General features: G+C 45.6%; 1 protein-coding gene across 1 annotated transcript in view; it reads right to left on the reverse strand.

The window, feature by feature from the left end:
- The window catches only part of cacna1c (calcium channel, voltage-dependent, L type, alpha 1C subunit), a 98,325-nt gene that overhangs the window by 53,380 nt on the left and 20,666 nt on the right, over positions 1–24,279 (reverse strand). The window contains exon 5 of the mRNA XM_038978064.1: positions 18,759–18,984. Within this exon, the coding sequence (XP_038833992.1) occupies positions 18,759–18,984 (226 nt within the window). The remainder of the gene's footprint in view (positions 1–18,758; positions 18,985–24,279) is intronic.

Below are 24,279 nucleotides of genomic sequence, written 5' to 3' on the forward strand. Positions count from 1 at the left end.
GGAAGGAGAGAGAGATAGAGAGAGGGAGGGAGGGAGAAGGAGGGAGAGAGGGAGGGAGAGAGAGAGATAGAGAGAGAGGGAGGGAGGGAGGGAGAAGGAGGGAGGGAGAGAGAGAGGGAGGGAGAAGGAGGGAGAGAGGTAGGGAGAGAGAGAGATAGAGAGAGAGGGAGAGAGAGAGAGAGAGGGAGAGAGACGGAGGGAGGGAGAGGGAGGGAGAGAGAGGGAGAGAGAGATGGAGAGAGGGAGAGATAAAGAGAGGGAAACAGAAAGAGGGAGAGGGAGAGAGAGAGAGACAGAGAGAGAGAGAGAGACAGAGAGAGAGAGAGAGAGAGAGAGAGAGAGAGAGAGAGAGAGAGAGAGAGAGAGAGAGAGAGAGAGAGGGAGAGAGAGAGAGAGAGAGAGGGAGAGAGAGATAGAGAAAAAGGGAGGGAGAGGAGGGAGAGAGGGAGAGAGAGAGGGAGAGAGAGAGGGAGAGAGAGAGAGGGAGATAGAGAGAGAGGGAGAGGGAGATAGGGAGAGAAAGAGAGAGATGGAGACAGAGTTGGAGTCAACATCCGAACTACAATACCCAAGACACCACGGGGCAATGACTACACTGGCACTCAACCCACAGAGCTGTCACAGTTACTACCGTTGACTACAGTACCCAGGAGGCAGCAGGTGAGAGAAAGGGCTATAGCACTGGATTGTGGTCCTGTCTGTAGCTCTGAGTTCTGTTCAGAGACTGTTTAATAGCGTGCCATGTTATTAAAACTTCTTCTGGCTGCAAGCCCTAAGTCGGGATCAATATGACAACAGCCACTTCAAGTGCAGGGCGCAAAATTCAAAATATATTTTTTAGAAATATTTAACTTTCACACATTAACAAGTCCAATACAGCAAATGAAAGGTACATATCTTGTGAATCCAGCCAACATGTCCGATTTTTAAAATGTTTTACAGCGAAAACAGCACGTATATTTATGTTAGCTCACCACCAAATACAAAAAAGGACAGACATTTTTCACAGCACAGGTAGCATGCACAAAGCCAACTTAACTAACCAAGAACCAACCAAACTAACCAACAAACAACTTCATCAGATGACAGTCTTATAACATGTTATTCAATAAATCTATGTTTTGTTCGAAAAATGTGCATATTTCAGGTATAAATCATAGTTTACATTGCAGCTACAATCAGAAATTGCACCGAAAGCAGACAGAATAATTACAGACACCAACGTCAAATACCTAAATACTCATCATAAAACATTTATGAAAAATACATGGTGTACAGCAAATGAAAGACAGGCATCTTGTGATTCCAGCCAATATTTCCGATTTCTTAAGTGTTTTACAGCGAAAACACAATATAGCGTTATATTAGCTTACCACAATAGCCAGAAACACAAGCCATTCCCCAGTAGCAAAAGTTAGCGATCGTAACAAACCAGCAAAAGATATATAATTTTTGACTAACCTTGATAAGCTTCATCAGATGACAGTCCTATAACATCAGGTTATACATACACTTATGTTTTGTTCGAAAATGTGCATATTTAGAGCTGAAATCAGTGGTTATACATTGTGCTAACGTAGCATCTTTTTCCCACAACGTCCGGATATTTTTCTGACACTTTTTCTGACACACATATTCTGACCAAATAACTATTCATAAACATAACTAAAAAATACATGTTGTATAGGAAATGATAGATACACTAGTTCTTAATGCAATCGCCGTGTTAGAATTCTAAAAATAACTTCATTACGACATCCAGCTTAGGTATAGCGAGAGAGTACCCAAAAGCTGGGCGCAAACGACTAGCACAACATGTTCGACAGATATATGAAATAGCATCATAAAATGGGTCCTACTTTTGCTGATCTTTCATCAGAATGTTGTACAAGGGGTCCTTTGTCGGGAACAATCGTTGTTTGGATTTAGAACGGCCTTTTTCCCTCTCGATTTAGCAAGCACACTTGCCAAGTGGTGCAAATCTCTCCATCGTCAACAAAGTCAGAGAACGGAACACGGCAAAACTCCCGAAAAAATTTCAATAATCTGATTAAACTATATTGAAAAAACATACTTTACGATGATATTGTCACATGTATCAAATAAAATCAAAGCCGGAGATATTAGTCGTCCATAACGACAGCTTATCAGAAGGCAAATCCAGGTCCCTTGACGCGCTCTCCAGAAAACAGGAAACTGGTGACACGTCATACAAAGAGCATTTATTCGAGCCAAGATCAAGTTACACACTCCATTTCTTCTCTCACTGCTTGTCGACATCTAGTGGAAGACGTATGAAGTGCATCTAAACGAATAAATATCAAGGACTTTAATAGGCAGGCCCTAGAAGAGAGCATCGATTTCAGATTTTCCACTTCCTGTCAGGAAGTTTGCTGCAAAAGGAGTTCTGTTTTACTCACAGATATAATTCAAATGGTTTTAGAAACTAGAGAGTGTTTTCTATCCAATAGTAATAATAATATGCATATTGTACGAGCAAGAATTGAGTACGAGGCCGTTTGAAATGGGCACCTTTTATCCGGCTACTCAATACTGCCCCTGCAGCCCAAACAGGTTAAAGGGCCAGTGCTCTTATTCCCTCTGTGACAACATAGGCCGTGGTAGCTGCACTCGTACCTGGCTTCACTGAGAGTTTCTAGTGACAGAGACCAACACTTCCTGTGAGAGCTGAGGCAGCAGCGAACCAAGGCATCAGCTAACTTCAATTCCCCTTCAATGAGTGAACTTGACCACGCAAAAACATGATGCACACTGTGTATTAGACTGAGTACTGGTGTAGTACTGTATTAGACTGAGTACTGGTGTAGTATTGTATTAGACTGAGTACTGGTGTAGTATTGTATTAGACTGAGTACTGGTGTAGTACTGTATTAGACTGAGTACTGGTGTAGTACTGTATTAGACTGAGTACTGGTGTAGTATTGTATTAAACCAGACAGTAACTAGAGAGAAGAGACCAGACAGTGACTAGAGAGAAGCGACCAGACAGAGACTAGAGAGAGAAGCGACCAGACAGTGACTAGAGACAAGAGACCAGACAGTGACTAGAGAGAAGAGACCAGACAGTGACTAGAGAGAAGAGACCAGACAGTAACTAGAGAGAGAAAAGACCAGACAGTGACTAGAGAGAAGAGACCAGACAGTGACTAGAGAGAGAAGAGACCAGACAGTGACTAGAGAGAAGAGACCAGACAGTGACTAGAGACAAGAAACCAGACAGTAACTAGAGAGAAGAGACCAGACAGTGACTAGAGAGAAGCGACCAGACAGAGACTAGAGAGAGAAGCGACCAGACAGTGACTAGAGACAAGAGACCAGACAGTGACTAGAGAGAAGAGACCAGACAGTGACTAGAGAGAGAAGAGACCAGACAGTAACTAGAGAGAGAAGAGACCAGACAGTGACTAGAGAGAGAAGAGACCAGACAGTGACTAGAGAGAAGAGACCAGACAGTGACTAGAGAGGGAAAAGACACACACACACACACACACACACACACACACACACACACACACACACACACACACACACACACACACACACACACACACACACACACACACACACACACACACACACACACACACACACACACACACACACACACACAGGCTGATAGTATTCAAGTTCCTGAGGTTCAAGGACAAGGTAGCGGTTCTGGAAAGAGCCAATAACTTGAGGGGAACGTACATCTCTCTCAACAAAGATTATCCTGAAGCTGTGCTCCAGAGAAGAAGATCATTTATCCTGGGCATGAAAGCTGCCAGAGCGCTTGGGGATATTGCTTATATCCAATATGAAAGGCTCATTGTCCACCCTCCCTCCCAAAAGCCTGGAAGGGATTAGAGAGCCAAGCCTATGGGTTCGTAGCTTTAACCCCGCAGCACACACACACACACACACACACACACACACACACACACACACACACACACACACACACACACACACACACACACACACACACACACACACACACACACACACACACACACACACACACACACACACACACACACACACACACACACACACACACCAATTGATTAATGGACTGCTAAATGTGTTCGTTTTTCTCTTGCTTTGTTTGTTCTTTTCCATATGATGTCTCTGAGAAGCTACCCAGGAAAGGGTTGAAAATAGCCCATATTAATATATGGAGCCTTAGAAATAAGGTTCATGAAATCAATAACTTGCCAACATCAGATAACATTCATATATCAGACATTTCTGAGACTCGCTTAGATAATTCATTTGATTATATAAACTCAGCAAAAAAATTAACATCCTCTCACTGTCAACTGTGTTTATTTTCAGCAAACTTAGCATGTGTAAATATTTTTTATGAACATAACAAGATTCAACAACTGAGACATAAACTGAACAAGTTCCATAGACGTGTGACTAACAGAAATGGAATAATGTGTCCCTGAACAAAGGGGGGGTCAAAATGAAAAGTAACAGTCAGTATTTGGTGTGGCCACCAGCTGCATTAAGTACTGCAGTGCATCTCCTCCTCATGGACTGCACCAGATTTGCCAGTTCTTGCTGTGAGATGTTACCCCACTCTTCCACCAAGCCACCTGCAAGTTCCCGTAAATTTCTGGGGGGAATGGCTCTAGCCCTCACCCTCCGATCCAACAGGTCCCAGACGTGCTCAATGGGATTGAGATCCGGGCTCTTCGCTGGCCATGGCAGAACACTGACATTCCTGTCTTGCAGGAAATCACGCACAGAATGAGCAGTATGGCTGGTGGCATTGTCGTGCTGGAGGGTCATGTCAGGATGAGCCTGCAGGAAGGGTACCACATGAGGGAGGAGGATGTCTTCCCTGTAACGGACAGCATTGAGATTGCCTGCAATGACAACAAGCTCAGTCCGATGATGCTATGACACACTGCCCCAGACCATGACGGACCCTCCACCTCTAAATCGATCCCGCTCCAGAGTACAGGCCTCGGTGTAAAGCTCATTCCTTTGACGATAAACGCGAATCCGACCATCAGCCCTGGTGAGACAAAACCGCGACTTGTCAGCGAAGAGCACTTTTTTGCCAGTCCTCTCTGGTCAAGTGACGGGGGGTTTGTGCCCATGGGGCGACGTTGTTGCCGGTGATGTCTGGTGAGGACCTGCCTTACAACAGGCCTACAAGGCCTCAGTCCAGCCTCTCTCAGCCTATTGCGAACAGTCTGAGCACTGATGGAGGGATTGTGCGTTCCTGGTGTAACTCGGACAGTTGTTGTTACCATCTTGTACCTGTCCAACAGGTGTGATGTTCGGATGTACCGATCCTGTGCAGGTGTTGTTTCACGTGGTCTGCCACTGCAAGCACGATCAGCTGTCCGTCCTGTCTCCCTGTAGCGCTGTCTTAGGCGTCTCACAGTACGGACATTGCAATTTATTGCCCTGTCCACTTCTGCAGTCCTCATGTCTCCTTGCATTTTTAAGGCACATTCACGCAGATGAGCAGGGACCCTGGGAATCTTTCTTTTGGTGGTTTTCAGAGTCAGTAGAAAGGCCTCTTTAGTGTCCTACGTTTTCATAACTGTGACCTTAATTGCCTACCGTCTGTAAGCTGTTAGTGTCTTAACGACTGTTCCACAGGTGCACGTTAATTAATTGTTTATGGGTCATTGAACAAGCATGGGAAACAGTGTTTAAACCCTTTACAATGAAGATCTGTGAAGTTATTTGGATTTTTACGAATTATCTTTGAAAGACAGGGTCCTGAAAAAGGGACATTTCTTTTTTTACTGAGTTTAGCAGTAGTAATACAAGGATATAGCATCTATAGAAGAGACAGGGATACTTAGGTGCTGATATTATACAGTACCAGTCAAATGTTTGGAAACTCATTCAAAGGTTTTAAATTATTTTTACCATTTTTAACATTAGAGAATGATAGTGAAGATATCAAAACTATGAAATAACACATATGGAATCATGTAGTAACCAAAAAAGTGTACTGTATATATAAAAAAATATATATAAAAAAAAAATATATATATATATATATACGGTATATATATATATATATGGGGGATTAGAAATGATGCAGACAATTACATAGATGGAATCTACAATCTATCTGATCTACCCTCTAAAACAGGCTCCAACAGCTGGGCCTAAAACAGGCTCCAACAGCTGGGCCTAAAACAGGCTCCAACAGCTGGGCCTAAAACAGGCTCCAACAGCTGGGCCTAAAACAGGCTCCAACAGCTGGGCCTAAAACAGGCTCCAACAGCTGGGCGTAAAACAGACTCCAACAGCTGGGCCTAAAACAGGTTCCAACAGCTGGGCCTAAAACAGGCTCCAACAGCTGGGCCTAAAACAGGCTCCAACAGCTGGGCGTAAAACAGACTCCAACAGCTGGGCCTAAAACAGGTTCCAACAGCTGGGCCTAAAACAGGCTCCAACAGCTGGGCCTAAAACAGGCTCCAACAGCTGGGCGTAAAACAGACTCCAACAGCTGGGCCTAAAACAGGCTCCAACAGCTGGGCCTAAAACAGGCTCCAACAGCTGGGCCTAAAACAGGTTCCAACAGCTGGGCCTAAAACAGGCTCCAACAGCTGGGCCTAAAAAAGGCTCCAACAGCTGGGCCTAAAACAGGCTGAAACAGCTGGGCCTAAAACAGGCTCCAACAGCTGGGCCTAAAACAGGCTCCAACAGCTGGGCCTAAAACAGGTTCCAACAGCTGGGCCTAAAACAGGTTCCAACAGCTGGGCCTAAAACAGGCTCCAACAGCTGGGCCTAAAACAGTGTATAAGAGATCATACAAACGTGTGTGGATGATGTTAAAAATATTTGTTGGTCTGATGTGATTAATAAGGAGCATCCAGACGCGGCACTTTGTGAAATTGCTTCTTTCCGATTATTGATAAGCATGTACCTGTTAAACTGACAGTTAAAACTCCATGGATTGATGAGGAATTGAAAAACTGTGTGGTTGAAATGAGATAATATGTCTGTCTGCACATCTGACTGGCTGACTTACTGCAAATGGAGAAATTATGTGACTAAACTCAACAAAAAGAAGAAGAAACTGTATTATTAAGCCAAGATCAATGATATAAAGAATGATGGGAAAAATAGTTTTATGGGCAGAAAGACAAATTCAACTCCATCTTTCATCGAATCAGATGGCTTATTAATCACAAAACTTAAACAGAAAATGCCAACAACGAACAGTGAGCCATCATATTCAGGCATACAAAAACGAATAATGAAAGAAAAACATTGTAAGGTTTTTTTAGGTGAGAAGGAGGATCATTTAAGGTACTGTTTGATGAGGTCGGGTTTCAGATGACGGACAGGGACTCTGCTGTCCTAGCTTCAGGGGGAAGCTGGTTCCACCATTGGGGTGCCAGGACATAGAAGAGCTAAGTGGGCTGAGTGCGAGCTGCCCTCCGGTAGGGGTGGGAGGACCAAGAGACCAGAGGTGTCAGAACAGAGTACTCAGGTTGGAGTGTAGGGTTTGAGCATAGGTAGGGAGGACCAAGAGACCTGACGGGGCAGAACGGAGGGCTCAGGTTGGAGTGTAGGGTTTGAGCAGAAACTGAAGGTAGGGAGAACCAAGAGACCTGAGGTGGCAGAACGGAGGGCTCAGGTTGGAGTGTAGGGTTTGATCAGAGCCTGAAGGTAGGGAGGACCAAGAGACCTGAGGGGGCAGAACGGAGGGCTCAGGTTGGAGTGTAGGGTTTGAGCAGAGCCTGAAGGTAGGGAGGACCAAGAGACCTGAGGGGGCAGAACGGAGTGCTCAGGTTGGAGTGTAGGGTTTGATCAGAGCCTGAAGGTAGGGAGGGGCAGTTCCTCTTGCTGTTCCATAGGTAAACACCATGGTCTTGTAGTGGATGTGAGCTTCGACTGGAAGCCAGTGGAGTATGCAGAGGAGAGGGGTGACATGAGAGAACTTGGGAAGGTTGAAAGCCAGAAGGGCTGTAGCATTCTTGATAAGTTGTAGGGGTTTGATGGCACAGGCAGGGAGCCCAGCCAACAGAGAGTAGCAGTAGTCCAGACGGGAGAGAACATGTGCCTGGATTAGGACCTGCACCACTTCCTGTGTGAGGTAGGGTCGTACTCTACTGATGTTGTGGAGCATGAACCTGCAGGAACAGGTCACTGCTTTGATGTTTGCAGAGAACAACAGGGTGTTGTCCAGGGCCACGTCAAGGTTCTTTGCACTCTGGGAGGGTGACACTGTGGAGTTGTCAACCGTGATGGAGAGGTCTTTGAGCGGGTAGGTCGTCCACGGGAGGAAGAGCAGTTCCATCTTGTCGAGGTTGAGCTTTAGGTGGTGGGCTGACATCCCAGTTGAGGTATCAGCCAGGAAACCAGAGATGTGTGTCGCCACCTGGGTGTCAGAAGGCGGGAAGGAGAAAAGTTGTTGAGTGTCATCTGCATAGCAACGATAGGAGAGACCATGTGAGGATATGACGGAGCCGAGTGACTTGGTGTATAGAGAGAAGAGGAGAGGGCCTAGAACTGAGCCCTGGGGGACACCAGTAGTGAGAGTACGTGGTGCAGAAACAGATCCTCTGCATGTCACCTGGTAGGAGCGGCCTGCCAGATAGCATGCAGAGTGTACAGAGCCTGAGACAACCAGCCCTGAGAGGGTTGAGAGGAGGACCTGATGGTTCACGGTGTCGAAGGCAGCGGATAGATCTAGGAAGATGAGAACAGAGGAGAGAGAGTCAGCTTTGGTAGTGCGGAGAGCCTCCGTGACACAGAGAAGAGCAGTCTCGGTTGAGTGACCCGTCTTGAAGCCTGACTAGTTAGGGTCAAGAAGATTGTTCTGAGAGAGATAACGAGGACGTTGATCAGAGACAGAACGCTGAAGTGTTTTAGAAAGAAAAGAAAGAAGAGATACAGATCTATAGTTTTTGACGTCAGATGAGTCAAGTTTCTTGAGGAGGGAAGCAACTCGGGTCATTTTGAAGTCAGAGGAGACGTAGCCAGTTGTCAGGGACGAGTTGATGAGGGAAGTGGGGAATGGGAGAAAGTCTCCAGAGATGGTCTGGAGAACGGAGAGGAGAACGGAGAAGGGGATGGGATCGAGCGGGCAGGTTGTCGAGCGGCCAGACAACAGGAAGTCATCTGGATAGTGAGGGGAGAAAGAGGTCAAGGCGTAGGGTAGTTCTGTGTGAGTGAGACCAGTGGACTCAATAGGCTGAGTGAATGAGTAGCAGATGTCGTCAACCTTTTTCCGCAGAGAGGGAGGAGGGAGAGGGTGGAGGATTAAGGAGGGAGGACGAGGTCGAAAAGAGTTTCCTAGGGTTAGAGGCAGACACATGACATTTAGAGTGGTAGAAAGTGGCTTTAGAGGCAGATACAGAGGAAGAGAAGGTAGAGAGGAGAGTGTGAAAGGATGATAGGTCCTCCAGAAGTTTAGGTTTCCTCCATTTTCGCTCAGCTGCCCGCAGCCCTGTTCTGTAAACTCGCAATGAGTCACTTAGCTACGAAGCAGGAGGGGAGGGCCGAGCCGGCCGGGAAGTCCTCTAGCTATAGAATGAATCAACCACAGCTCATGAAGTCACTGAAACGCTGAACAAGGAGTTTCAGTCAGTTTTGGAATGGATAGCCAGTAATAAACTGGTCCTGAACATCTCTAAAACTAAGAACATGGTATTTGGTACAAATCATTCCTTAAGTGCTAGACCTCAGCTGAATCTGGTAATGAATGGTGTGGCTGTTGAACAAGTTGAGGAGGCTAAATTACTTGGCGTTGCCTTAGATTGTAAACTGTCATGGTCAAAACATATACTGTAGATTCAATGGTTGTAAAAATGGGGAGAGGTCTGTCCGTAATAAAAATATGTTCTGCTTTTTGACACCGCAATCCACAGAACAAGTCCTGCAGGCTCTAGTTTTGTCTTATCTTGATTATTGTCCAGCCGTGTGGTCAAGTGCTGCTAAGAAAGACCTAGTTAAGCTGCAGCTGGCCCAGAACAGAGTCTTGCTTTTCATTGTAATCAGGTGGCTGATATAAATACTATGCATGCCAGTCTCTCTTGGCTAAGACTTGAGGAAAGACTGACTGCATCACTTCTTCTTTTTATAAGAAAAATTATTGTGTTGAAAATTCCAAATAGTTTGCAAGGTCACCTTACACACAGCTCTGACACACACACTTACCACAGCAGACATGCCACCAGGGGTCTTTTCACACAGTCCCCAAATCCACAACAAATGTCAGAAAGTATCCAGTTACAGTATATGGAGATATTATTGGATAAATCTTCCTTCTATCTCATATTGCTCAAATAAACAACAAACCTGGTTTCAAAAAACAGATAAATCTACACCTCACGGCACAACGCCTCTCCCCTATTTGACCTAGATAGTTTATGTGTATGTATTGATATGTAGGCTACGTGTGTCTTTTTAAAAATCTATGTAGTTCTGTCCTTGAGGTGTTCTATTAATGTCCTGTATTATGTCATGTTTCATGTTTTGTGTCGACCCCTGGAAGTGTAGCTGCGGCTTTCGCAACAGTTAATGGGATCCTAATAAAATACCAATACTTCCTCTCCTCTCTCCCCCTCCTCCTCTCCCCCCTGCTCCTCTCCTCTCCTCTCCTCTCTCCCCCTCCTCTCCACTCCTCTCCCCCCTCCTCCTCTCCCCCTCTCCTCTCCTCTCCTCTCCTCTCCTCTCCTCTCCTCTCCTCTCCTCTCCTCTCCTCTCCTCCTCTCCACCCTCCTCCCCTCCTCCTCTCCTCTCTCCTCCTCCTCCTCTCCTCCCTCCTCCTCTCCTCTCCTCTCCCTCTGCTCATCTCCTCTCCTCCTCCTCCTCCTCTCCTCTCTCCCCCCTCCTCCTCTTCTCTCCCCAATCCTTCTCTCCTCTCTCCTCTCTCCCCCAATCCTCCTCTCCCCTCTCTCTCTACCCTCTCTCCTCCTCTTGTGTCCTCTGAATAGGGGTCAGAGGTCAGGGGTAAAGGTAAACATGGAGGGTGAGTTAAACTAAACTCTGAGATTAGTAGTGGTGGCCAGGAGGAAGGGAGGGAGGCTCCTGTTGTACATGTGGCTTTACAGTGAAGAAGTAGTGCACTATATAGGGAATATGGTACCGTTTGGGCCACAGCCACGGAGAGAGCAGTTGTGTGACGGAGTCCGCCAGCAGCACCAATGTACTGTTTAGCCTCAGTAGAACTATCTGAAAGCTACATTACTATATTACTGGGATTTAGTGAACCCTGCCAGCACACTTCATTATCCACAATTCAAAACGCATTAACTGTGAAATGAAATGGATCCGCTCAAATAAAAATGGCTTCCTTTCCCTTCCGCATACGGTATTGTAACATGGAGAGTGTGATAGAGAGAGGACATACGGTATTGTAACATGGAGAGTGTGATAGAGAGAGGACATACGGTATTGTAACATGGAGAGTGTGATAGAGAGAGGACATACGGTATTGTAACATGGAGAGTGTGATAGAGAGAGGACATACAGTATTGTAACATGGAGAGTGTGATAGAGAGAGGACATACGGTATTGTAACATGGATAGTGTGATAGAGAGAGGACATACGGTATTGTAACATGGAGAGTGTGATAGAGAGAGGACATACGGTATTGTAACATGGATAGTGTGATAGAGAGAGGACATACGGTATTGTAACATGGAGAGTGTGATAGAGAGAGGACATACGGTATTGTAACATGGAGAGTGTGATAGAGAGAGGACATACGGTATTGTAACATGGAGAGTGTGATAGAGAGAGGACATACGGTATTGTAACATGGAGAGTGTGATAGAGAGAGGACATACGGTATTGTAACATGGAGAGTGTGATAGAGAGAGGACATACAGTATTGTAACATGGAGAGTGTGATAGAGAGAGGACATACGGTATTGTAACATGGATAGTGTGATAGAGAGAGGACATACGGTATTGTAACATGGAGAGTGTGATAGAGAGAGGACATACGGTATTGTAACATGGATAGTGTGATAGAGAGAGGACATACGGTATTGTAACATGGAGAGTGTGATAGAGAGAGGACATACGGTATTGTAACATGGAGAGTGTGATAGAGAGAGGACATACGGTATTGTAACATGGAGAGTGTGATAGAGAGAGGACATACGGTATTGTAACATGGAGAGTGTGATAGAGAGAGGACATACGGTATTGTAACATGGAGAGTGTGATAGAGAGAGGACATACGGTATTGTAACATGGATAGTGTGATAGAGAGAGGACATACGGTATTGTAACATGGATAGTGTGATAGAGAGAGGACATACGGTATTGTAACATGGAGAGTGTGATAGAGAGAGGACATACGGTATTGTAACATGGAGAATGTGATAGAGAGAGGACATACAGTATTGTAACATGGAGAGTGTGATAGAGAGAGGACATATGGTATTGTAACATGGATAGTGTGATAGAGAGAGGACATACAGTATTGTAACATGGAGAGTGTGATAGAGAGAGGACATACGGTATTGTAACATGGAGAGTGTGATAGAGAGAGGACAAACAGTATTGTAACATGGAGAGTGTGATAGAGAGAGGACATACGGTATTGTAACATGGAGAGTGTGATAGAGAGAGGACATACAGTATTGTAACATGGATAGTGTGATAGAGAGAGGACATACGGTATTGTAACATGGAGAGTGTGATAGAGAGAGGACATACAGTATTGTAACATGGAGAGTGTGATAGAGAGAGGACATACAGTATTGTAACATGGATAGTGTGATAGAGAGAGGACATACAGTATTGTAACATGGAGAGTGTGATAGAGAGAGGACATACGGTATTGTAACATGGAGAGTGTGATAGAGAGAGGACATACGGTATTGTAACATGGATAGTGTGATAGAGAGAGGACATACAGTATTGTAACATGGAGAGTGTGATAGAGAGAGGACATACGGTATTGTAACATGGATAGTGTGATAGAGAGAGGACATACGGTATTGTAACATGGATAGTGTGATAGAGAGAGGACATACGGTATTGTAACATGGAGAGTGTGATAGAGAGAGGACATACGGTATTGTAACATGGAGAGTGTGATAGAGAGAGGACATACAGTATTGTAACATGGAGAGTGTGATAGAGAGAGGACATACAGTATTGTAACATGGAGAGTGTGATAGAGAGAGGACATACGGTATTGTAACATGGAGAGTGTGATAGAGAGAGGACATACGGTATTGTAACATGGAGAGTGTGATAGAGAGAGGACATACGGTATTGTAACATGGAGAGTGTGATAGAGAGAGGACATACAGTATTGTAACATGGATAGTGTGATAGAGAGAGGACATACGGTATTGTAACATGGAGAGTGTGATAGAGAGAGGACATACAGTATTGTAACATGGAGAGTGTGATAGAGAGAGGACATACGGTATTGTAACATGGAGAGTGTGATAGAGAGAGGACATACGGTATTGTAACATGGAGAGTGTGATAGAGAGAGGACATACGGTATTGTAACATGGAGAGTGTGATAGAGAGAGGACATACGGTATTGTAACATGGAGAGTGTGATAGAGAGAGGACATACGGTATTGTAACATGGATAGTGTGATAGAGAGAGGACATACGGTATTGTAACATGGAGAGTGTGATAGAGAGAGGACATACGGTATTGTAACATGGAGAGTGTGATAGAGAGAGGACATACGGTATTGTAACATGGAGAGTGTGATAGAGAGAGGACATACGGTATTGTAACATGGAGAGTGTGATAGAGAGAGGACATACGGTATTGTAACATGGGTAGTGTGATAGAGAGAGGACATACAGTATTGTAACATGGAGAGTGTGATAGAGAGAGGACATACGGTATTGTAACATGGAGAGTGTGATAGAGAGAGGACATACGGTATTGTAACATGGAGAGTGTGATAGAGAGAGGACATACAGTATTGTGTCACGTTCCTGACCTGTTTTCTGTTGTTTTGTATGTGTTTAGTTGGTCAGGACGTGAGCTGGGTGGGAATTCTATGTTGTGTGTCTAGTTTGTCTGTTTCTATGTCCAGCCTAATATGGTTCTCAATCAGAGGCAGATGGTAATCGTTGTCCCTGATTGAGAATCATATATAGGAGGCTTGTTTTGTGTTGGGATTTTGTGGGTGTTTGTTACCTGTCTCTGTGTTTGTGTTCTGCACCAGATAGGTCTGTATCGGTTTTGCACATTTGTTATTTTGTATGTTGTTTGTAGTGTTTCACTTGTTCTTTTATTAAACATGTTGAACACTAGCCGCGCTGCACTTTGGTCCTCTCCTTCACCTATGGAAGAAAGCCGTTACAGAAACACCCACCAAACCCGGACCAAGCAGCGTGGCAACGGGCAGCAGCAACAGCAGCAGCGGTACCAGGAGGAATGGTCATGGGAGGAAATCATGAACGGAAAAGGACCCTGGGCAAAGGTTGGAGAGAATCGCCGCTCTCGGGAGGAGAAGGAGGCAGCCACAGCCCAGGAGCGGTGGATTGAGGAGGCAGCACGTAAGAGAGGCTGGAAGCCCGAGAGGCTCACCCCAAAATTTCTTGGGGGGGGGCTAAAGGAGAGTGTGGCGAAGCCGGGTTGGATACCTGAGCCAACTCCCCGGGCTTACCGTGGAGTGAGAGGGCGTCGTACTGGTCAGACACCGTGTTATGCGGTAAAGCGCACGGTGTCCCCAGTACGCGTGCTTAGCCCAGTGCGGGCTATTCCACCTTGCCGCACTGGTAGGGCTAGGTTGGGCATCGAGCCGGGTGCCATGAAGCCGGCCCAACATATCTGGCCTCCAGTACGTCTCCTGTACATGGCACCAGCCTTACAGGTGGTGTCCCCGGTTCGCCTGCATAGCCCAGTGCGGGCTATTCCACCTCGCCGCACTGGCAGGGCTACGGGGACCATTCAACCTGGTAAGGTTGGAAAGGCTCGGTGCTCAAGAGCGCGGGTCCTCCTTCACGGTCCGGTATATCCGGCGCCACCTTCCCGCCCCAGCCCAGTACCACCAGTGCCTACACCACGCACCAGGCTTCCAGTGCATCTCCAGAGCCCTGTTCCTCCTCCCCGCACTCGCCCTGAGGTGCGTGCCCTCAGCCCGGTACCTCCAGTTCCGGCACCACGCATCAGGCCTATAGTGCGTCTCAGCCGGCCAGAGTCTGCCGTCTGCCCAGCGGTGCCTGAACTGCCCGTCTGCCCAACGCCGCCTGCACTGCTCGTCTGCCCAGCGCCGTCTGAGCCATCCGTCTGCCCAGCGCCGTCTGAGCCCTCCAGTCATGAGCTGCCCTATAGTCATGAGCTGCCCTCCAGTCATGAGCTGCCCTCCAGTCATGAGCTGCCCTCCAGTCATGAGCTGCCCTACAGTCATGAGCTGCCCTCCAGTCATGAGCTGCCCTCCAGTCATGAGCTGCCCTCCAGTCATGAGCTGCCCTCCAGTCATGAGCTGCCCTACAGTCCGGAGCTGCCACCCAGTCCGGAGCTGCCACCCAGTCCGGAGCTGCCACCCAGTCCGGAGCTGCCACTCAGTCCGGAGCTGCCACTCAGTCCGGAGCTGCCACTCAGTCCGGAGCTGCCACTCAGTCCGGAGCTGCCATTAGTCCGGAGTTGCCCCTCTGTCCTGAGCTCTGTCCTGAGCTACCTCTCTGTCCTGAGCTACCTCTCTGTCCTGAGCTACCTCTCTGTCCTGAGCTACCTCTCTGTCCTGAGCTACCTCCTAAATCATGTGGGGGCCTTGGGGAGGATTCTTAGGCCAAGGTCGTGGGCGAGGGTCGCCACTCAAAGGACGCTAAGGAGGGGGACAAAGACAGTGGTGGAGTGGTGTCCTCGTCCTGCGCCGGAGCCGCCACCGCGGACAGATGCCCACCCAGACCCTCCCCTTGAGTTTTAGGGGTGCGCCCGGAGTTCGCACCTTGAGGGGGGGGTTCTGTCACGTTCCTGACCTGTTTTCTGTTGTTTTGTATGTGTTTAGTTGGTCAGGACGTGAGCTGGGTGGGAATTCTATGTTGTGTGTCTAGTTTGTCTGTTTCTATGTCCAGCCTAATATGGTTCTCAATCAGAGGCAGATGGTAATCGTTGTCCCTGATTGAGAATCATATATAGGAGGCTTGTTTTGTGTTGGGATTTTGTGGGTGTTTGTTACCTGTCTCTGTGTTTGTGTTCTGCACCAGATAGGTCTGTATCGGTTTTGCACATTTGTTATTTTGTATGTTGTTTGTAGTGTTTCACTTGTTCTTTTATTAAACATGTTGAACACTAGCCGCGCTGCACTTTGGTCCTCTCCTTCACCTATGGAAGAAAGCCGTTACATATTGTAACATGGGTAGTGTGATAGAGAGAGGACATACGGTATTGTAACATGGAGAGTGTGATAGAGAGAGGACATACGGTATTGTAACATGGAGAGTGTGATAGAGAGAGGACATACAGTATTGTAACATGGAGAGTGTGATAGAGAGAGGACATACAGTATTGTAACATGGAGAGTGTGATAGAGAGAGGACATACGGTATTGTAACATGGAGAGTGTGATAGAGAGAGGACATACGGTATTGTAACATGGAGAGTGTGATAGAGAGAGGACATACGGTATTGTAACATGGATTGTGTGATAGAGAGAGGACATACAGTATTGTAACATGGAGAGTGTGATAGAGAGAGGACATACGGTATTGTAACATGGAGAGTGTGATAGAGAGAGGACATACGGTATTGTAACATGGAGAGTGTGATAGAGAGAGGACATACAGTATTGTAACATGGATAGTGTGATAGAGAGAGGACATACGGTATTGTAACATGGAGAGTGTGATAGAGAGAGGACATACGGTATTGTAACATGGAGAGTGTGATAGAGAGAGGACATACGGTATTGTAACATGGAGAGTGTGATAGAGAGAGGACATATGGTATTGTAACATGGAGAGTGTGATAGAGAGAGGACATACAGTATTGTAACATGGAGAGTGTGATAGAGAGAGGACATACAGTATTGTAACATGGAGAGTGTGATAGAGAGAGGACATACAGTATTGTAACATGGAGAGTGTGATAGAGAGAGGACATACGGTATTGTAACATGGATAGTGTGATAGAGAGAGGACATACGGTATTGTAACATGGAGAGTGTGATAGAGAGAGGACATACGGTATTGTAACATGGATAGTGTGATAGAGAGAGGACATACGGTATTGTAACATGGATAGTGTGATAGAGAGAGGACATACGGTATTGTAACATGGAGAGTGTGATAGAGAGAGGACATACGGTATTGTAACATGGATAGTGTGATAGAGAGAGGACATACGGTATTGTAACATGGAGAGTGTGATAGAGAGAGGACATACGGTATTGTAACATGGATAGTGTGATAGAGAGAGGACATACGGTATTGTAACATGGAGAGTGTGATAGAGAGAGGACATACGGTATTGTAACATGGAGAGTGTGATAGAGAGAGGACATACGGTATTGTAACATGGAGAGTGTGATAGAGAGAGGACATACGGTATTGTAACATGGAGAGTGTGATAGAGAGAGGACATACAGTATTGTAACATGGAGAGTGTGATAGAGAGAGGACATACGGTATTGTAACATGGATAGTGTGATAGAGAGAGGACATACGGTATTGTAACATGGAGAGTGTGATAGAGAGAGGACATACGGTATTGTAACATGGAGAGTGTGATAGAGAGAGGACATACAGTATTGTAACATGGAGAGTGTGATAGAGAGAGGACATACGGTATTGTAACATGGAGAGTGTGATAGAGAGAGGACATACGGTATTGTAACATGGAGAGTGTGATAGAGAGAGGACATACGGTATTGTAACATGGAGAGTGTGATAGAGAGAGGACATATGGTATTGTAACATGGATAGTGTGATAGAGAGAGGACATACGGTATTGTAACATGGATAGTGTGATAGAGAGAGGACATACGGTATTGTAACATGGAGAGTGTGATAGAGAGAGGACATATGGTATTGTAACATGGATAGTGTGATAGAGAGAGGACATACGGTATTGTAACATGGATAGTGTGATAGAGAGAGGACATACGGTATTGTAACATGGAGAGTGTGATAGAGAGAGGACATATGGTATTGTAACATGGGTAGTGTGATAGAGAGAGGACATACAGTATTGTAACATGGAGAGTGTGATAAAGAGAGGACAAGTACCGTTGGATGGTGACTGATGGAAACGGTACGTGTTAGTAATGATTAACATGTCGACTGTTGCTAGATGGAAGGTCCTTTTACGTTGCACTGTTCACAAAGCCACAGCAGATCAACAGTAGTCCACTATGTAGGGAATAGGGCTCTGGTCAACAGTAGTCCACTATGTAGGGAATAGGGCTCTGGTCAACAGTAGTCCACTATATAGGGAATAGGGCCCTGGTCTAAAGTAGTGCACTATATAGGGAATAGGGCTCTGGTCAACAGTAGTCCACTATATAGGGAATAGGGCTCTGGTCAACAGTAGTCCACTACATAGGGAATAGGGCCCTGGTCTAAAGTAGTCCACTATATAGGGAATAGGGCCCTGGTCAACAGTAGTCCACTACATAGGGAATAGGGCTCTGGTCAACAGTAGTCCACTACATAAGGAATAGGGCTCTGGTTAACAGTAGTCCACTACATAGGGAATAGGGTTCCATTTGGGACTCATCCATACACATAGGAACTGTCTTCCAGCTTTCTTTACCCCACAGAATGGGACACAGTCTTTTATTTTGTTTTAATTTAGTAGTGACTGTGTTATGTGGTACTATACCTTGTGATTTTGAAGATGCGTAGAAGGCGTACGCAGCGCAGAACAGAGATGCCTAGCGGGGACATGATCTTGGTCTCCACCAGAATGGTCTCCAGGATGCCTCCACACACCACGAAGCTGTCAAAGCGGTTGAACAGAGACACGAAGTAGGCCTGTAGACCCAGGCTGTACATCTTTAACAGCATCTCCCCTGTAAACAACGCCAGCAGGACCTTGTTGGCTATGTCTGAGGAGAGAGAGAGAGAGAGAGAGAGAGAGAGAGAGAGAGAGAGAGAGAGAGAGAGAGAGAGAGAGAGAGAAAACGGGGGAGAGAGAGAGAGAGAGAGAGAGAGAGAGAGAGAGAGAGAGGGTGGTGAGGGTATATAACTTAAAGTAACTGTCCAGTATTTACAGATTTATATGAAATATGACCTAGAATTGAGTGAAATAAAAGGTCATTAAGTTCGTTAGAAAGCAGCTTTTCTGTTTTGGAATGGTGTGGGCGTACCCCAACAACAGATTGGTGTGGGCGTACCCCAACAACAGAATGGTGTGGTCGTACCTCAACAACAGAATGGTGTGGTCGTACCCCAACAACAGAATGGTGAGGTCGTACCCCAACAACAGAATGGTGTGGGCGTACCCCAAAAGAATGGTGTGGTCGTACCCCAACAACAGAATGGTGTGGTCGTACCCCAAAAGAATGGTGTGGTCGTACCCCAACAACAGAATGGTGTGGTCGTACCCCAACAACAGAATGGTGTGGTCGTACCCCAACAACAGATTGGTGTGGTCGTACCCCAACAACAGAAAGGTGTGGTCGTACCTCAATAACAGAATGGTGTGGTCGTACCCCAACAACAGAATGGTGTGGTCGTACCCCAACAACAGAATGGTGTGGTCGTACCCCAACAACAGAATGGTGTGGTCGTACCTCAACAACAGAATGGTGTGGTCGTACCCCAGCAACAGAATGGTGTGGTCGTACCCCAGCAACAGAATGGTGTGGTCGTACCCCAACAACAGAATGGTGTGGTCGTACCTCAACAACAGAATGGTGTGGTCGTACCCCAGCAACAGAATGGTGTGGTCGTACCCCAACAACAGAATGGTGTGGTCGTACCTCAACAACAGAATGGGTGGTCGTACCCCACCAGAATGGTGTGGTCGTACCCCAACAACAGAATGGTGTGGTCGTACCCCAACAACAGAATGGCGTGGGCTTACCCCAACAACAGAATGGTGTGGGCGTACCCCAACAACAGAATGGTGTGGGCGTACCCCAACAACAGAATGGTGTGGTCGTACCCCAACAACAGAATGGTGTGGGCTTACCCCAACAACAGATTGGTGTGGGCGTACCCCAACAATAGAATGGTGTGAGCGTACCCCAACAACAGAATGGTGTGGCCTTACCCCAACAACAGAATGGTGTGGTCGTACCCCAACAACAGAATGGTGTGGTCGTACCCCAACAACAGAATGGTGTGGTCGTACCCCAACAACATAATGGTGTGGTCGTACCCCAACAACATAATGGTGTGGTCGTACCCCAACAACAGAATGGTGTGGTCGTACCCCAACAACAGAATGGTGTGGAAGTACCCTAACAACAGAATGGTGTGGAGGTACCCTAACAACAGAATGGTGAGGGCGTACCCCAACAACAGAATGCTGTGGGCGTACCCCAAAAGAATGGTGTGGGCGTACCCCAACAACAGAATGGTGTGGGCGTACCCCAACAACAGAATGGTGTGGGCGTACCCCAACAACAGAATGGTGTGGTCGTACCCCAACAATAGAATGGTGTGGTCGTACCCCAACAACAGAATGCTGTGGGTGTACCCCAAAAGAATGGTGTGGTCGTACCCCAACAACAGAATGGTGTGGGCTTACCCCAACAACAGAATGCTGGGGGCGTACCCCAACAACAGAATGCTGTGGGCGTACCCCAACAACAGAATGCTGTGGGCGTACCCCAAAAGAATGGTGTGGTCGTACCCCAACAACAGAATGGTGTGGGCTTACCCCAACAACAGAATGGTGTGGTCGTACCCCAACAACAGAATGGTGTGGTCGTACCCCAACAACAGAATGGTGTGGGCGTACCCCAACAACAGAATGGTGTGGGCGTACCCCAACAGAATGGTGTGGGCGTACCCCAACAACAGAATGGTGTGGGCGTACCCCAACAACAGAATGGTGTGGGCGTATGCCAACAACAGAATGGTGTGGGCATACAGCAACAACAGAATGGTGTGGGCTTATACTGGTCTACAATTATTAACGCTGTAGACCGCTGATTGGCCAGCTCATCCTCCTATAGCAAGCCCTTTTGAAATGGCCTGTTTGAGACATACAATAAGTTTGAGGTGTTTTTTTAAGGTGTTTTTTATTATAAATATGAGTATAGGATGAGTCAAAAACATTATTTGGCTATGAGTTAACAGAATATTAACTTATTTATATACAGAACCAGTCAAAAGTTTGGACACACCTACTCATTCAAGGGTTTTTCTTTTCTACATTTTAGAATAATAGTGAAGACATCAACACTATGAAATAACACATCATGTAGTAACCAACAAAGAGTTAAACAAATCAAAATATATTTTATATTTCAGATTCTTCAAAGTAGCCACACTTTGCCTTGACAGCTTTGCACACTCTTGGCATTCTCTCAACCAGCTTCATGAGGAATGTTTTTCCAACAGTCTTGAAGGAGTTCCCACATATACTGAGTACTTGTTGGCTGCTTTTCCTTCACTCTGCGGTCCAACTCATCCCAAACCATCTCAATTAGGTTGAGGTTAGGTGATTGTGGAGGTCAGGTCATCTGATGCAGCACTCCATCACTCTCCTTAAATCAAATAGCCCTTACACAGCCTGGAGGTGTGTTGGGTCATTGTCCTGTCGAAAAACAAATACATTTCCCACTAAGCGCAAACCAGATGGTATGGCATATCGCTGCAGAATGCTGTGGTAGCCATGCTGGTTAAGTCTGCCTTGAATTCTAAATAAATCACTGACAGTGTTACCAGCAAAGCTCCCCCACACCATCACACCTCCTCCTCCATGCTTCACGGTGGGAACCACACATGCGGAGATCATCCGTCTCACAAAGACACAGTGGTTGGAACCAAAAATCTTAAATTTGGACTCATCAGACCAAAGGACAGATTTCCACCGGTCTAATGTCCATTGCTCGTGTTTCTTGTCCCAAGCAAGTCTCTTCTTCTTATTGGTGTCCTTTAGTAGTGATTTCTTTGCAGAAATTAAGGCCTGATTCACAGTCTCCTCTGAACAGTTGATGTTGAGATGTGTCTGTTACTTGAACTCTGTGAGGTGCAATTCATTATTTCTGAGGCTGGTAACTCTAATGAACTTATCCTCTGCAGCAAAAGTCACTCTGGGTCTTCCTTTCCTGTGGCGGTCCTCATGAGAGCCAGTTTCATCATAGCTCTTGATGGTTTTTGCGACTGCACTTGAAGAAACTTTAAAAGTTCTTGACATTTTCCATATTGACTGACCTTCATGTCTTAAACGGACCACCCATCCCGGATCCGGGATCATTCTCATCAGAAAAGCTGACTAGCATAGCCTAGCCTAGCGCCACAGGGATATCATATAATATAATTTCATGAAATCACAAGTCCAATACAGCAAATGAAAGATTAACATCTTGTGAATCCAGCCAACATGTCCGATTTTTAAAATGTTTTACAGCGAAAACACAACATATATTTATGTTAGCTCACCACAATAGCCCAAAACACAACGCCATTTTTTCACCGTAAAGATAGCTTTCACAAAACACACAAATAGAGATAAAATTAATCACTAACCTTTGAACAACTTCATCAGATGACAGTCTTATGACATCATGTTACACAATACATTTATGTTTTGTTCGAAAATGTGCATATTTATAGCTACAAATCGGGGTTTTACATTGCAGCCATGGTCACAAATGGCACCAAAATGTCCGGAGAAATTTTAGACAGCCACGTAATCTAACAGAAAAACTCATCATAAACTTTGCTGAAAAATACACGTTGCACATATAATTAAAGATACACTGGTTCTTAATGCAACCGCTGTGTTAGATTTAAAAAAATAACTTTAGTACAAAGCACAGCATGCAATAATCTGAGACAGCGCTCAGCCATTCTCCGCCATGTTGGAGTCCAAAGAGTCCACAAAAATACGAAATAACATCATAAATATTCCCTTACCTTTGATGAACTTTCATCAGAATGCATTTCCAGGAATCCTAGTTCCACAATAAATCGTTGTTTTGTTTTAGAATGTCAATTTCTTCTATCGAATTAGCAACTTTGGCTAGCATGGTGTAGCGCACATGTCCATGAAGATTTTACGCATGAACGAAAAATTCAAAAAGTGATAATAAAAGTCGAATAAACTGGTCAAACTCAGTTGAGAATCCATCTTTAGGATGTTTTTCACAAATATATCCAATAACGTCCCAGACGGAGCATTTCTTCGTGTCTACCTAGCGCATTGCAGACAACGATATGACAAACCTAAGTGCGTAGCCGAATACTGCCAATATGGCTGACCTGTCACTCCAAAGGCTCTCATTCGGTCCCACATAAGGCTAGACACTTCATTCCACGTTCTACTGCCTGTTGACATCTAGTGGAAGGCCTATGAAGTGCATACAGATCCATAAATACAAGGCAATTGAATAGGCGATGCCTTTCACAGAGACCCATTTCAGAATTTTCACTTCCTGTTTGGAAGTTTGCCTGCCAAATGAGTTCTGTTTTACTCACAGATATAATTCAAACAGTTTTAGAAACTTCAGAGTGTTCTATCCAATAGTAATAATAATATGCATATCATATGATCTAGGCCAGAGTACGAGGCCGTTTAAGTTGGGCACAATTTTATCCAGAAGTGAAAAGGGTGCCCCCTATTTCCAAGAGGTTAAAGTAATGGACTGTCGTTTCTCTTTGCTTATTTTAGCTGTTCTTGCCATAATATGGACTTGGTCCTTCACCAAATAGGGCTATCTTCTGTATACCACCCCTACCTTGTCACAACACAACTGATTGGCTCAAACACATTAAGAAGGAAAGAAATTCCACAACTTAACTTTGAACAAGGCACACCTGTTCATTGAAATGTATTCCAGGTGACTACCTCATAAAGCTGGTTGAGAGAATGCCAAGAGTGTGCAAAGCTGTCATCATGACTACTTTGGAGATTCTAAAATATATTTTTATTTGTTTAACACTTTTTGGGGTTACAACAGTACATGATTCCATATGTGTTATTTCATAATTTTGATGTCTTCATTATTATTATACAATGTAGAAAATAGTAAAAAATAAAGAAAAACCCTTGAAGGAGTAGGTGTGTCCAAACTTTTGACTGGTACTGTTATATTTGTTGTATTTTTCCCCCTGATTTCACCTCGTCTCGGGAGAGCCGAAGGTGGAGTCATGCGTCCTCCGAAAACATAACCCACCAAACCGCGCTTCTTAACACCCGCCAGCTTAACCCGGAAGCACCAACG

This window comes from Salvelinus namaycush, chromosome 38 (assembly GCF_016432855.1).
Source record: "Salvelinus namaycush isolate Seneca chromosome 38, SaNama_1.0, whole genome shotgun sequence".
Taxonomy (NCBI): domain Eukaryota; kingdom Metazoa; phylum Chordata; class Actinopteri; order Salmoniformes; family Salmonidae; genus Salvelinus; species Salvelinus namaycush.